The sequence below is a fragment of the Pterocles gutturalis genome, unplaced genomic scaffold, assembly GCF_000699245.1.
Source record: "Pterocles gutturalis isolate BGI_N339 unplaced genomic scaffold, ASM69924v1 scaffold22231, whole genome shotgun sequence".
Classification (NCBI taxonomy): domain Eukaryota; kingdom Metazoa; phylum Chordata; class Aves; order Pterocliformes; family Pteroclidae; genus Pterocles; species Pterocles gutturalis.
In genome coordinates, this window is record NW_010103612.1 from 38,095 (window position 1) to 54,746 (window position 16,652).

Below are 16,652 nucleotides of genomic sequence, written 5' to 3' on the forward strand. Positions count from 1 at the left end.
CAAGAAAACAGCAAGCCGGTGTCTCTTCTCCCAGGATTGATAGCCCTGCCGGTGGGAGCATCGGCAGAGGGGTGACGGTGATCTACCGCTCTGCAGGCTCCCGCTCGGAACGAGCCGGCGTCCCCTGGCCATCTCTCACAGCCACACACGCACCTGCTGTCACCAACTTACACTGTGAGGAGGGGGACGGGGGAGAGAACTTTTTCTTTATTGTGTTTGCTATAAATGGGCTAAAAGTGTGTCTCTCTGTCTCCTTCCCTTCTCTCTTTTCTTCTCCCTCATTTTTTTTTGCAGAGGATGAAAGTCCTGGGCAGACCTATCACAGAGAGAGAAGGAACGCTATCACAATGCAGCCGCAGGGTGGGCAAGGCCTCGGCAAGATCAGTGAAGAGCCTTCCACGTCGAGCGAGGAAAGGGCCTCATTAATCAAGAAGGAGATCCATGGATCTATATCGCACCTTCCTGAACCTTCCGTACCTTACCGTGGGACGCTCTTTACCATGGACCCCCGAAATGGTTACATGGACCCTCACTACCGTGAGTATTGACTGACTGTTTTGGCATGAAAAGTTGGAAGGCTGTCAAATTTATTGCAGTTTTATTTGTCGCCTTGCATCATCCCCAGGGAGAATTGCTTTATCGGGGTGGGGGTTTGAGGTAGTGCAATCTTTTTTTTTTTTTTTTTTTCCTGAAGTTAAAAACCATGAGGCAGTTGCGTTGCAGCTTGAAATTATCACAGGCCTCTGCAAAGCAACTTCCACAGGATGTCTCATCTGTTGCTAATCCTCCTCAGCCATCCAGAGCATTTGCTCCACCTCCTTAATACATGAAGGAAAAAAGTTTCATTAAAGAAAACACAGAAGGAAAATAAAGCAGGCCTTAAAATCCCTCTTTTAAAACAATGTTAAAGTACAGTATTAAGAGGAGGAAGGGCCCATGGCTTTTACAATGAAAATTGGGAGGGGGAGAATTGGGAAGTTTATTGCTATGTTTTTGGGTGTTTTTATTTTGTTTTGGAGGTTTTTTTAGAGATTCACTTGTGTGTTTGAGTATGTAGGCTGATGGGGAGCTTTTGCAGTTTTCTTCCCCTGAAATTGTAGTGGGGGGTGGGAAAAAAGACAAATGGCTTCAACTTCTGAATTCCTGCTCAGGCATTAATAAAAAAGTAAGAAATTAACTGACACTTGAACACAGATGTGGAACGGATTTCTACACAGGCAAAATATGAGGGAGTTAAGCAACTTTTTTTCATCTGCTTCTAGTTTACAATAAAAGAAAGAGGGGGGAAAAAGTCACTTAGTTGTGTAGTAATGAAGTACATCTTGAGGTGTCAGGGCTTGTGCCTTTTGATTATAGATTTATCACCCAGCCAGGATACAGATTTGCCATTTAACCTTCCAGTCTCCAGTTCCAGATGAGAGACTTAAGACCCACAAAGAGGGGCCGGTATGCGTTGTTTTTTTTTTTTCCACATCATTCAGAAATTTTAGTGTTTTAAGGCAAAAGGTCGTTAGCCAGACGACTGATTAGGGAGGACAGCTGATTAGTGCATGTTTTTTTGCTAAAGAAAGTGCCAGGGATAAAAGCTAATTTTATCCCTTCATTAGTTGGGCTAGCAGCAAAGGGGAATGTTCACTCATCAGGGTGCAGATCAAAGTACATCTCGCACAACCTGAAGTCTCGCCAACCTCCTTTTTTTTAAAAAAAAAAAAAAGAACCTGATTGTTAGTAAGGGTGGAGGTATTATCAGAAAATGAACACTTGTTGTCTTTATAGTTTAGGGGAAAAGTTCTGAGCTTTCTTCCAGTGCAGGCGGTTAGTTTCTATATGCCCTCCTTCTCCTCTCTCGCACAGCCCCGCTCACACCCTCTGGGGGAGTTACTCATCCTTCTGCTGAGGAGGATGTGCAGCAAGCAGCACACCAGCAGCAGGCTCGTCCGTCAGAGGTGTCAATGTGCAGAGCAAATGACCGCTTCTGAGCCGCAGCGTATAGAAATACTAGCTTGTGGGTTGGAGGCACCATTCGTAGCTTATGGTTTGTTAATGCAACCCCCAAATCTCACTTAAATAAAACCTTATTGGGGAAGCAAAAGAGCTTCCGTGTTTGTAGGCAGTACAGCTGGAGAGAGATGACATGTGAGACAAAAACAACCCTCCAAACAAACAAAAAACTTTATGCTGAATTTAGTGATGACGATTGCCATATTGACCATCTGACCAGCTGCCACCTCACCCTTAAACCTAGTTCTACTGAGAACTCGGACTGAAGAAAAAGGGCTGGCCAGTCAGAATGAGCCTGAGTGGTTTACATTTAGTTTGTTTTATTTTATGAAATTTCTTTTGACGAGAGTTCTCAAGATGTAATGAAGCTACTACGTCTGTATTGTGACCAATAATGGTAGCTAGTTAGGATGTGTGGGTTACTAGGAAAAACATTGATGATAGAAGTTGAGAGAACAGCAGAGTTTCCCAGCATGTAACAGGAGGGAAACAGGAGATGAGTTAACTTTAAATGAGCAACATGATCTTAAAGCAGAAGTTTAAGTCAGAAAACATCAGATCGGCAGATCTGCTTCACCACTGTTATAGCGAGTTGTACATCTGTACTCACAGATTTATAAAATCCCTCAAGCTATTAATGTCATATAAAGAGCCATTGTGCTTTTATTTACCTTTAATAGATGTGATATAGAAGGACAACTAAAGAGACAAATGCCTAGTTAGATTTATAGGAAAGCAGACAGGCTTGCTGAAATTTTCATAGAAGTTGTATCATTTATGTGTAAGACATACTTTCATCAGAGGTGACTGTATTCAGGCTGACACTTAAAGTGGTCCATATGAAGAAGGCTGAATAATGTAAACATACCCCAGTCCCACTGTAGCAACAGGTGAAGAACCAGCAAGGCTATCATTACCTTCCATAGCTTCTTGCCAGTTTTGCTGGGCATATGGATAGAAGAAAATTCTGTTTTAATCAAACATAGTCGAGTGTGTAAACACTTACAGTAATTCCTTAGTTTCCCTGTGGTTGGAAAATATAGACTTTTCAAGATGCCTAATTTGTGCTTCTATTTATACCCACTTTGTATTTAAAAGTGTGGGTAGGCTTCCTGTAACACAGGAAAAGGGAAAATAATTTTTTTGAAGAAGGACATCTGTATATTTTCATGGCAAGAAAAGAAAAAGAGCATTTAAGTCAATTGTGTGTGGAACGCTTGTCCCCTCCAGGAGCTGCAGTTATTAGAAACAACTTGAATATTTCACATTTCTACATGTAAATATGCGTGTCTCTGTGTATGTGTGTTGCAGGATTTTTTGTTGTTATAATTTTTTTCCTAATTAAAATGACTGATGTTGTAAATATTGGAAATAATAGTTACCATATATGTGGAATAAATAAATACCTCATTGAGGAGGAGTTTTCTCTCCTGCAGAGTGTGAGTGGGGATAATGGTTGTGTTTCAAGTGGACCAGCTTTTCAAACAGCTGGGATGCAACGTGCTATGGAGCTGGTGGCCCTTCTGCACTGCCAGAGACCCTCAGCCATTTAGCAGCTGCAAATGTGAGCAGCCTTGCGTTGTGCAAGAAGTAAAAGGGAAAACACACAGACCTAAACCAGAAGTCCTTATTTTCTGTCTTTTTTGTTGTGGATTTCTTAAGCACCATTTAAACAATGGTCACAAAGTCTGGGGGTTTTGGTTTTGTTTTTTTTTTGTTTTTTTTTTTTTTTTTTTAAACTTTAAACAAAACCTTTTTTCTTTTTAAAAGCTTTAGTGCAGATGATAAGAATGCTGGAGTTTCCTTTCATGTGTCACACCTTTTCTTTATTGAGGACAGGATGGTTACTGAGCTTAATGAGTTTCTTAAATGGATTTTAAACCCCGTGTTTCTCAAACACTGAATGCAGTGGTAGTTGGAGCCCCTTGTTAATGTTCTGTCTCTAGAGGTGGGACTGAGGCAGAGGAGGTGGGGATAGCAACTTCCCTTTGTTTTTCTCTTCCCCAATTTTAATTCCCACCCAGATTTATGGCAGTGCTAAGACTGCCTGCCTCACAAGTCATTCCTCATGGAAAAAATGAATCATTCCTGATGTAATCACTTTGATTTAAAACATACTGCTGGTATTCTTCCCTGGGTTTCACAGCTCATCTGAAAGAATTGTTATTTCCTAATTAGTAAAGCCTGAAGAATTATCTTAAGTAAAAAGCAGTGACAGTTCAGTTGGCTCTGATCTAAAAATCTGTATGTACAGGAATGGCCCTGGCAGGATTCTCTTTCTGGTACATCCCTTCATCTCAGAGAGGATGCACTGAATGTAGCTGAAAGCAGAAACTCACTGTTTCGTGTTTGTTTTTTTTTTCCCTTTTCTTTTTCGTTAGTGGGGATTTATTCTGCTGGTTTTGAAGCCTCTGTATCTATCTGGGGAAGTGGGAACTGCTTATTGCATGTTTCATAGGATTAACCCTCCAAAGGTATTGATTGCCCCCAGTTCCCACTGACTGTGCCTGGACTTGTGCTTTGTAAGGATCTGGCCCCTCATAACTGCCTGGGTTAGATTACCCAGTGTTGGTGTCATCTCAAAATCAATTTGCAATGTGAACAAAAGACCACAGCAAGGAAAATACAGTGCTGGTTCACGAGGTGTGCTTGTTCATTTACTGCGTTTTAATTTCTATTGACAAGAATTCCCTTTCCTTCATCTCCCTATAGAAAAGGAAGAATGGGGGGGGGAAGGAAATCAAATTCTGTTTCTGCAAATGCAAACTGGTAACTGGAAATGCTGCCTAAAAATGAAATAATCATAAAGCAATGACTCTTTGTGGCAATGTGGCTTGAACCACAGTGGCCAGCTACGTGTGGCACACTGGACAGTGAGAGCAGTCCAGGTCACCACCAGCATGAACTTGAGGAAGGAGGTCTCCATTTGCTTTGTAGAATGGGGAGCAGGTGGCCTCCCGTGTCCTCTGCTTGGCACACTTTGGGATTCTGGATGACAGCCAAGATGCTTTCGGATAGTCCTAAAGTGGGCACTTTTCTTACTTCTACCTTCCCAGTGTCACCGGGTGGCAGGAGCCTGGGACAGCTTTTTATAGAGGATTTCCCCCCGCCTTGTTGGAGAGTGTTGGTGAGGAATCCTTGTAGAGATTTAGGGCCAGGGTCTTTAAAGATGTTTAGGGGCTTTTCAGTTTCAAAGTTCAGCCTCTTAAATACCTCTGAAAATTTAGGTCCTACTTCTTCAGCTCTTTCTGAAGAATTTTGCAGAGGAGGGTCTTAAGTGATCTAGTAACAAAACTCTCCACTGATAGTGATTTATTGGGTGGCTTCCAAATGTTGTCAAGGAGGGGTAGTTGAAAAAAGTAAAATCTAAAGCTTTTAATAAAACTTAAAGGAACAAAAGCCTCTACTATAAAAGTGAATGTCAGATCACTGGTGTCAGCTGAGCAACTGAAATGTTGGTCTTTAAGAAAATATGTTTGCAAAAACATTTTTTGGGATAAAAACCTAGAATCATAAAATCATAGAATGGTTTGGGTTGGAAGGGAACTTAAAGGTCATCTAGTTCCAACCCCCCTGCCATGGGCAGGGACACCTTTCACTAGCCCAGGTTGCTCAAAGCCTCATCCACCCTCGCCTTGAACCCCTCCAGGGATGGGGCATCCACATAAAGAGTCCCTCCCCATCTCTCCTGTAGCCCCCTTTCAGTACTGGAAGGCTGCTCTAAGGTCTCTTCCCCAGGCTGAACAACCCCAACTCTCAGCTTGTCCCCATAGGGGAGGTGCTCCAGCCCTCTGATCATTTTTTGTGGCTCTCCTCTGGACTCGCTCCAACAGATCCACGTCCTTCCTGTGCTGAGGACTCCAGAGCTGGACGCAGTATTCCAGGTGGGGAGTACCGAAGGGCTCCAGAGAAATGGGCAGGAGTACTTGTAATGAGCAGAACTTCCCAAACACAGACAGGGAGGCTTGGGAGGCATCCTCAAGATAGTTCCACTTACAAGCTGCTGTTAAGCTTACAAGGGTTGCAGCACCTTTCAAAATTTTGAGCTGAAGTTGCCTCTGACCCTGTTTGATTTTGAGAGCAGTAACATTTTTTATTGTAGGCTATTGAAATATACCATTACATTTTCTTTTATGCCCTCATCTGCAAGTAACAATTACACTTGTAGAGTTACAGCAAGAAGTGGCACATAAAGATGTCCTTTCTTCTACCGGATTTTCTGTTCTCTCAGTGTAAGACAGACTGCAGGACTGCCAGTAGCTGGAAGGCCTTGACATGTAACATGGTTGAAAAGCTGAAAGGTGATCTTCTAGGGCTTTTTTTCTGTTTTGGGTGAATACATATCTTTGAATATTGACTTTTCTTCTCATTACCAGTCGTATTAATTTCAGCTGGAAACTATAGGCAATGATATGGAAAGCAGTGATCCTGTTTGTGTCTGGAGGATAGAATAGGATATTTATGAAATCTCTTATGGCCCTGTAATTCTGTTGGACTTCAAAATTTTAAAAATGTCCTGAGAATCACATTTAAAAAAAAAAATTCTTCATGGCACCTGAGAGAATTTACCTGCCAGGCACTACCGTGTATGGAGCCTTCTGAGAAGCAGATGGGTTCTGTTAGTCTATCCTTTTTCCAGTTGTTCACTGTGGGGTGAGGTTTTTTGTTTGTATGTTTTGTGTGGTGGTTTTTTTTGTTTGGTTGGTTTTTTTTGTTTGTTTGTTTTGTTTTGTTTTTTTTTTTATATGGAAGATAAAGACAGAGGACAAATGCAAAAAACCAGATTTGATTTGGTTGTTAAAGCTTTTTTAGGTGCTTTACAGTATGTATTTGTTGTATACTGCCTTCATGGAAGGAGACAAAATACGTTGCTCAGAGCCATAGAATCATAGTTAATAACTCTGGAAAAAAGCCAAGAAATAATGTAATCTGTCTCTTTAGCCTCAAGTCAGATCAGCTGTCCCTAAATCAGGAGAGAATGAAAAGCTTCTTCAGGGTTGCTGTGTCCCTTGATATGTGGACATTTCTGTGTTTAAGAGCCTTCTGACAAGATCTGTAGTGGGTTTGGACTGATGTTGTGTCCTTACATGGTAACTTCTGTAGAATCAGCAGCTGGAAGGTGGGGAAAAAATTTAGAAGCCATAAAAATCTGACTTGAAAAGTTTTGATAAAGTTTTTTCTTCCTTCCTAGAGATCTGCTGGCACGTAGGAGATACAGTACTTACCATTAATGTGTGCTCTGGAAAAAAACCTCCCCAAAACCAAAAACAAAACCAAAAAAAAACCAAGCCAAAAACCAAATCAGCAAACAAAAAACAACCACTGAAACGTCACAGCTGTGACACATAACTGTTGTGCTCATTCCTGCCATTTCAACAGGCAAGATCATTAGTTTTTTCTTTTTATTAGTTATCGGAGTGTTCTTTGTGCTGTTGTTGAGGCTGTGTAGTGCAAGGGGTTAGCCAAGTATGACAGGTAAGTAGCGAACTAGTGGCTGAAGGAAGGTAAGCATTGTTTTTTGCAAATTTTGAAGTATCCCATAATGCCTGAGGCTGTTGTGTGTCAGTCAGCTTTTTAAGTGCTTTGCCCTGTGCACATTTCTTGGCCAAGGGGACATGATTTAAAAAGCAGTCTCTTTGACTTGGCTGCTCAGAGCTTTAAAGAAAGTTAGCCAGAAGCCCGCCACACGCAGCTTTTGGTGTCAGATGTGCTACCTGTATCTATAAGGAGCTTTGTGGCTGCAACAACTCAAGTCTCTGTCGCAAACCATGGGGAAGATGTGAACCAGGTGCTGGTTCAGTGATCGTGATTTTCATCAAGAACTGAAGCAGATTCTCCTGAGCTAGTGAGTACAAGCCGTGTACTTAAGAACTGTTGCAGACCTTTATGCTGCCAGGGGTCTGCACGTGGTTCTCTTGCATTGGTGGCCTTCCATCTGGTTAATGCAATAGAGGGAATTCAGTTGCCTAAGCAGAGGTTTCAAGTGCTGTTTTCATGACTGGGAGGATCTTAATTGTCTGCCACCCTGGAAAGACTGGTCTTAGTACATCCTGGTCATATCTGTTAACTCTGTATGAACATCTTGGATGCTTTAGTGGTGTAAGATGGCACTGTGTCTGTGTTTAAGCTGCTGAATCCTCATCAGTGCTGTAACTGGGTGTTTCAGTCTCTGTCTGAATGTAGAAGAGAAACATTTAGGTTCAGTTCTTTTTTTATTCCCATCTCTGCTGCCATCATCCAGCTCTTGTGAAGAAATCTGTGTCAATATTTGGATTGCAGAGCAGCTAATGTCTACAGGATGCTTCTCTTTCATGGTTCCCTTGTGTTAATTTTGTTGCATCCTGGGTGCTTGTTGCCAAGATCTGGATGTGCACTGTCCTTCCTTGCTGCTGCCCTTGGGGCTGGGGGGAAGCCCAAATGTGTGGGCACTGAGGGAAGGTGTTGCATCTCAAATGATGCCTCAGTTTGGGCAGTGGGGGTAATGGCCGCGTGGGTGCACCCTGCACCTGCTTTCTGTGGGGCATGGACTTGTCAAGGGAGGTTTTGAAAGGCAGCATGGTTCCTGTTGATAAGGTGCAGTTTCAAGATGGTCCCATGGAAGTATCTCAGCACCAGCATTCTCCTCCTGGTGGAGTCCAGGGTGGAACAGGCCTTTACTTTTAAGACTGTTGAAATGCTTTGGTTGCTGAACCATTTTCAGGATCACTAGCCGATACAGCTTTATTCCTATCGATTGAACTCAGTACTTACGAGGAGAGCCTCTTAGCCATAACCTCTGCTTCCTTTTATTCACACCTAGCAACCCAATTAGCTTCCTCTTAGTGTAGCTCTTGGATAGTTTACACAGTACTCTCTAACCTTTTATTAAAACACTGCTCAGATTACTTACAACTTTGGCTCTTGAGATTGCTCAGTGGGTCACATCTGAGTTGGGAGATCATGCTGGGAACACTTCTGCCTTCAGTCAGTTATACTAGGTGCCTTTCTTCGTTTGTGATCATATAACTTAAAGCTGAGGCAGCAACCACCAGTGTGGGGAGCCAGTACGGTACTAGATATCCCTGTATTGGTAGCTGTGTTTAAAGAGTACAGCTGCTTGTATTGCTGTGTGGTGGTGGTCAGTACACAGCAGCAGGAAAGGCAGTACACACGTGGGAGTGTTTGTATGTGCAGGTTTGTACATCATCTTTGTACTTCATTTTAAAAATAAGAGTAATCACTTGAAAAAAAAAGGGGGGGGTAAAAGAATGTTTTGTATTGTCTCTCATAATTTGTCTTGCTGAGTTTTTGCAGTTTGGCACAGATAGCTCCCTAGATAACAGAATATCTTTCTAATCTAAATTACTCTTGTTTCCTGCTTCATACTGAATAAGGTAGCAGAGAAGCTCCTCCATTGTTCACTCTGGTTTCGCTTTCCACATTTCAGTGCTGCCCCGAGCCATCACTTTTCCCAAACAGCATAACGGTGCTGATCCAGAACCCAATGAATTCAATGCATCAACAGTTGCTGGCTTCAGTGAACTTTGTAAAAATCCCCAGTTGCCTTATATTCTACCCTTTCATCTTTCCAGCTCCTTGTGCTAGTTGTAATTTAAAACTGTAATTCCCAAGGATCCATGTCACCATTTAGCAAATGAAGAGCTGAACGTTGTTGCTCCTCTGTCTACAGTCCCCTGTTGAAGTAGCTTATGGTAACAAGCCAAAAGTAATGGCATATGACATACTTTCCAATAAATGGCTGATTATAGTAACAGCCGAGTGTAACGCCATACCAAGTGTTGAAGCAAATAACTAATGAGGTAGAATGTGTTGAAACGAATTTCATTCCAGCATGTCACACTCCTTAGTGTAACAAGGTACTGCATTTGATTTGTATGTTTTTTCACGAACCTGCCTACAGATACAACTGTTGGAAGCCTTCAGCTTTGGCCTTGATTTCTGTTAGACATCATTGTTGAAATGAAATTAGGTTACTTGGGTGAATAAGGTTTGTTGGATCAAGGCCTGTGTTATGTATAGACAGTGGTTGCTCACTTTACTGGGATGGACCAGCATGGTAGGGTGATAGGAAGCTGTTGGCACCAAAGCTATGTTTCGTGCTGAACGATATTTGAGTTGGCATCAACACCAGTGATCTACAGTGCTTTTAACAATAAAGCTGGTGCCAGACATCAAAAACATTAATTGCTGCTATGACAGGAGTGGATGTTTTTTCTTTTTTTAACTAGAAGGGAGAAGAGGAGCACTAGTCATGTATCACTGGCTAATCATTGAGTTGCCTTGTGCTTGGGATGTTTGATTTGGAAAATCTGGTGTATGGCCTGCTCATATATGCCCCTACTTTGCCCAAGGCTGGCAGTGACCATGGTATATGCTTATTTTCACTTTTTTTTTAGATTTTCCATTTTCATTGATTTGTCTACTTGAGTACAGAAAATTTAAACAAGCTTATAGGCACATAAAGCCAACTGGAAGAAACCCAACCCTCATAAATAAAGACCATAGGCCTGATTTGGCTTTGTCTGCTCCCAGGGGAAAAAAAAAATCATAAAACCTGAATGAAGCGCAAAGTGGAAGCATTATGGGTTCTTGTGAGGAAGTGGCACTTCTCTTCAAAGAAGGTAGTTCTTTATTGTGTAAGTCACAGCTTAACACCCATCTTGCGTTTAGTAGTGCCTTCCATCCTCTGTGCATTACCAGAAAGCCAGGTTGAGGACATGGGCTGCTGTAGAGGTTCCTCCCGTAGATGTTAGTTTTGTGCATATACTGCTCTGAAAAGGTGGTCTGTACAGGGAGGTTAAACCATGCCATGCCTCTGCATCCTGACCAGCCTCCCTCTCTGTGATTTTTTTGGTAGACAGCCTGTGGGAATGTTGCCCATGTTGGGCTAACATATGGGGCTTGCCTGGATGTGCAGGGTCCTAAAAGGCCAGTTGCTGCTGAGGCTGTGCTTGAAGGCTGGCAAAGCACAAAGGTGGAAGGCGTTATCTTCAGGGGGTGGCCTCTGGGCTGGCTTTAAGAAATGATGTAGACATGGATACCACTTGCCAAGGCCACACAAGGTATTGACACAGCTCTCCGTGGAAGACAGTCATCTGGAATGGCGTGCTCTGCTGGCTGTGGAGAAGTGACTGTTGTGTTTTCTTATGGGAGGCTGGTGCTAGCCTCACATTGCTCTGTGGTCCTGAAGCACAATACCCTGTTGTGGGAGTTGCCATATGGATGGGAAGAAGTAATCTTCAACTTTAAATTCCTTCTGAGCACACCTCTAGGCCAGGCTAATTTGGTGACATGTGTCAGTAGGTCTTGGCTCCAGAAAATGATGAGGTCTGCCCAGTGTTTTCCATGTAATATCCTTTTTAATTAGCATTCAGACCCTATGTATCTGCTCCTTGTTCACTCCAGTCTTTGCTTACCTGTGTGTAATGATGAGACATCAAGTGTTCAGCTTACCTGCTTGATGCAGAATCTCCATTTACATGGCTGGTTGAATTCTCCCAGCTGTGGTTTCCCAGGAAGCTTCAAAAGCAGAAACTTTCTCTTTCCTGCTTCCATCCTGCTGTGTAATATGTCCATGAGCCCCACCTGACTGCACCTAATGACACCCTTTTATTTTGTCAGTGCAGGGAACTGTGAGAGGTGCTGCTGGCAGGCAGGATCCTCTACAGACTAGCTGTACTTTGCTGCTTGTTCTTCTGACAGTGCCATGCACTTAAAATGTTCCGGAATTGATTGAGTGCAAGAATGGGAAACCAGAGGTGGGAGCTGTAGCAGCATTCCTCCTCAGCCCAGCCTTTTTAAGACCATAGTGACTTTTGTATTGTGGCCTGTAGGTACTGGAATAAAATCTGACGTCAATCCCCTGAATCCACCTTCAGCTCTCTGTAACTCAGGCTGATGCCTGTTGGAAGTACGACTGACATTCGTGGTCCAGCCATATCCCTGTGTGTGAGCTGGGTGTGCTCTCAGGTAGCAGAGCTGCTATTTTATTCCAAATGCTCAGCTCTAGGATGAATCTAGGATGAATTCAGCACTATTACAGTATGCTGGACGCTGGTATTATAGGATATTTGTGTGCAATATGGAATGCATGCATACACTGTGGTAATTGGGTGTTTTCTCTGAGGCTTGTTGCTTCCTGGTTATTTTCCTGCTTATTTTTGTAATGTGATTTTTTTCATATACTTCTGTATTATGAACCTTTTTGTTTTTTTAAGCTATCTCTGATGTGCAGCTTTCATATCTTGGCTCCCAGCAATGTTGAACCTCATTGTAAAGTCCCTTCGTGTAAAAGCCATCTAGTTATAACTCTCAAAAATAAGAGGCTTGTCTCCTGAGGACAGCTCCATATTGCGGGTGGAGTATAATCCTTAACATTGTTTTTTTGCTTTCAAATAGCTGGGGACAGTAAGTCAAGGAGTGAGAACTCCCTTTGTTTCATGTAGTGTGCGTTGCAGGGAAAGAATGTAACAGAGCAGAAAATGAAGAAAGACATAAAAGAATCTCAGCTCAAGGAGGTCAGATCCATCACAGGCTTAGTGTTGCCTTCAAAGATGCCTGGGACAGGTGGCAGTTCAAGACAATCGGAGGAGAAGCATCCGCTAGCGCCGAGATAAGGGATTCTTGCAGAATCCTGCTATCTGGTCCCAGTTTGCTTTGATGTAACTATGCTAGAGAAGACTTCTGGGAGCAGGCTACTGCTTCCCTCCGTGATAGGCTGCTGTTGTTCAGCCTTTTAAGGTCTCATTACAGTGGTCCTTGAGGATTAATCCTCTTTAAGGTTTACATGGGCATGGTTTTGTCTGAAGGCCCAGCCAGGGACCTGGGTACCACCTGTACAAAGCATTATTGCATTCTTTCATTCTGTTTTTTTTTTAGTGGCTCATATTTAGCAGTATTTGACAGAAAGTAAAACCAAACATCTCGCCTTTTTTTGCTTCCCTCTTTGGCTATTACTGAGTTTTTGTTGAGCACAGCTTGAGCAGTCCTTTGCAGACACTGAACCACTAGCAGTAAATTGTACGCTTCCGGTTACTCTGCTTAGCCTGCTGGTTTTGGCAGTCCTTCTTTTTCTTTTCTTCTCTTGCACCCACCCCCCTTTCTCCTTTTTAAGGGAGGGGAATGGTGATGTTTGGCTTCAGAATCAGAAATCATCCCGTCGCCGGTTTATTCCCAGGCTTGCACTAGTGGATTTTGCGTTCTTGCCATTCTGCTCAAGGAGGAGGGTTCAGGATATGGGAATGTTGTAAATTATCAGCATTCATTTATTAAAAAGACAAATCTGCACTTATAAGGGTTTGTTTATGAAAAATATTGACCATTTTCTTTAAGGGGCAAAGCCGGCTCTCAGTGAAACAGCAGCAGGCAGAGTGCAGCAAGGACGTGTGCGGGGATCATACCCTGGGTTTGGTGATGCAGTGGGAAGCAAGTGCCTTCCAGCTCCTTGATATGTTCTGCTTTTGGTGCTGCTTCTGTGTAGCTCTGTTATAGATCTGTGTCTGAGATGGAAAAAAGGCATGCAGCCTTGATGTTAAAGGAAGGAACATTACTCTGAGCAGACTTCTTTCTTCAGTGTCATTCATTATCTCCCCAATTGAATAATTTTGATACTAGACTTTATGGTGGTGGTTGAGGTAAGACAAAGGTTTATGTTGGATAAGCAAAAACAGTATCAGTGACCCTGACAGGGAAAAGTAAACTTACTGCTCTGAGGGTAATAAATAGCTTAAGGGACTCATCTCTATCTTGCAGTAGAAGTCCTTAAGTGTAGCTCTTCTGAACCCATGTAAAACAGCTTGATGGCCCTCCTTCAAATTATTAAGAAAGGTGACAGTGTGCTTTATTTAAAATAAAATTCTACCTAGAAAACTCAGAAATAGCTACAAGTTGCATCCTTTTTGGGGTAAAATAATGAATTGTGCAGTGTTGCCTACAGAGTACCTGGTCATTTGTTATGTAGGGATTTTACTTTATAAAGAACAAAAAAAGAGCAAAACAGCACAGCACCTTCGTGAGCCTTCTGTTGTTTTTCGAGTGTTCTGTTCGGAAGCTATGTGGCATGTTGAAAAGTGCTTGTAATGTATGTATAGCAGATTAGTTTTCCTGATATATAAAAGTATTATAGGAAACCCTATAACTAATGCTGTATATATAAAACTGTATGGTGCTATTATTCCCATAAATATGCCTGTGACCTTCATACACTTTTACATTTCCAAACTGCATGTAATTTAAGAATAATGCACGTATTTAATTTTTACTGGTTTTGTGAGGATCGTTAAATTCTGCCCATACAAATTTTTTCCCCAGTACCTAATTCTGAGAGTGTGGGAGGATGGGAAAAGCTGAAACTTAGGAAAAAAAAGGTTAATTAAAGTAAAGGTAATAAAATATGTCATGATGCTATAGATCCCTTCAAAAAGACCTGTCTTCTGAAGAAATACAGACAAATTCATGACAGCCTAACTTTATACACACAGACACACCTGTCTGATATATATACACATACAGTAAAGTGCTCTAGCCCTAGTCTTGATGCATATGTTGAATATATAAATAGAATAATCCATACTTACTGTCTCTGACATACAAATACTTTGTAAATTGTGATGTTGTTCCTTCTTTAATTTCATGTTAGAGCTAGTTGTCAGCAATTTGGACTTGTATAGAACTATTCTGAAGGTTACATTTCTGATGTAACAGCATCTCATAAAATACAAGGAATGCGAGATTTTTTTTCCACCTGTTCACAAATGCATTAAAATTGCGAGTGCTAAGTATTTAATTGAATGTAATGGCTGTTTGTGTAATTTCAATGTAAGGTACCATTATGAAGGATCTTTTCAAACTGAAAGTCAACACTGCAGTTTAACAATGGTCCCTGGTGCAACACCTGGTTATGAAGTTTGTTTCGGGTGGAAAGATTTGCTTGGCTCCATCAAGCAAAATTGTGACCCATTCTGTAAACAGCCCTGCCTCCTTTCCTTTTTCATCCTAAATACAAGTGGGCGGGATGGGACGAAGGGGAGGTGCTGATTTCAGACAGCTTGATGGGAATGTGGTGCTGCGGTTCAAGGATTCAGCTGCGCATTCTGCAGCAAGGCAAGAAACAGATCGAGTTGTCTTCTGGGCCCTGGGGCTGACTCCTGGGCTTGTCTTCACCCAGGCTTTAAGAAATAAGGTCTCTTGGAGACAAGGAAGTGAAATGTTTGTACATATACCATGGTAACATTTACTAATATTAGTAAATGTTGTTTTCTAAATAACAAAAGTACCTAGTAATCAGTGGGGGTCAGCCATCCTGGGAGTTCAGACTGTAAAGTTCAGCCATTCTTTCATTGTGAGAGGAAAACAATATATGAAAATGAAAACCTGTGGTGTGTTTTTTTCCACTGTGACATAAACCAAAAATATGCTACTTGATTTTCCTCAATAGGAGAACAAGCATGGAAAACATAACTCCTGAAAAAGAAGTCTCCAGAAAGTTATAATTCAAATCATATTAACATAAAATTTGATTGGGGAAAAAAAAGCTGGATGGATTTCCAAACTGTCATTCTTCAGAGCCTTCTAGGGTCTCCCTGTGCACAACTCTTTCTTTGATCCTCTCTTTTCATCAAGATCATGCAAACCTTTCTCCTTATTTTCTGTGAAATCTTGTGAATGCTCCCTTACCTTCCAGACTTGGTTTCATCCATGCCTGACTATCCCCAGGACCATCCGTTTTTCTGACCTCTCTGTATACTTCCTTCCTGGCCCATGTCTCCCAAAGCTAGAGCTACATGGGATTTTGGAATTGTTAGGGATGAAAAAAACAGCTGAAGGCTTGCTGGTATGTTCAGGATTAGAATTTACTCTAAAAACAAGAACACAGGTGAAGTACTTCTAAAAATAGCTCGATTAGAAGTGATTCCTCTTTGGTATTTTTGTCTATTATCTGTTTTATTTCTTGGTACATACCCTGTTTTTTACAAGGTGTAATTTTTTGGGAAAAAGGGGAAGTGAATCATAGAATCATTAAGGTTGGAAAAGCCCTCAAGGATCATCAAGTCCAGCCCAACACCACCTAACTCACTAACCCATGTCCCTAAGCACCACATCTACACGTTTCTTGAACCCCTCCAGGAATGGTGACTCCACCACTTCCCTGGGCAGCCTGTTCCAATGCCTCATCACTCTTTCAGTGAAGACATTTTTTCTAATATCCAGCCTAAACCTTCCCTGGCACAACTTGAGGCCATTTCCTCTTGTCCTATCACTTGTTACTTTAGAGAAGAGGCCAGCACCCACCTCACTACACCCTCCTTTCAGGCAGTTGTAGAGAGTGATGAGGTCTCCTCTCAGCCTCCTCTTCTCCAGACTAAACACCCCCAGCTCCCTCAGCTGCTCCTCATCAGACCTGTGCTCCAGACCCTTCCCCAGCTTCATTGCCCTTCTCTGGACCTGCTCCAGCACCTCAATGTCCTTCTTGTGGTGAGGGGCCCAAAACTGACCCCAGGATTCAAGGTGTGGCCTCACCAGTGCCGAGTCCAGGGGCACAATCCCTGCCCCAGTCCTGCTGGCCACACTATTGCTGATACAGGCCAGGATGTCGCTGGCCTTCTTGGCCACCTGGGCACACTGCTGGCTCCTGTTCAGCCGGCTGTCGACCA

The 16,652-nt window shown here is 42.4% G+C and overlaps 1 protein-coding gene across 1 annotated transcript in view; it reads left to right on the forward strand.

The window, feature by feature from the left end:
* Nucleotides 1-299: 299 nt before the first annotated feature.
* The window catches only part of LOC104471434 (transcriptional activator GLI3-like), a gene marked incomplete at its 3' end in the record, with an annotated part of 47,713 nt that continues 31,360 nt past the window's right edge, over nt 300-16,652 (forward strand). The window contains exon 1 of the mRNA XM_010086774.1: nt 300-537. Within this exon, the coding sequence (XP_010085076.1) occupies nt 348-537 (190 nt within the window). The remainder of the gene's footprint in view (nt 538-16,652) is intronic.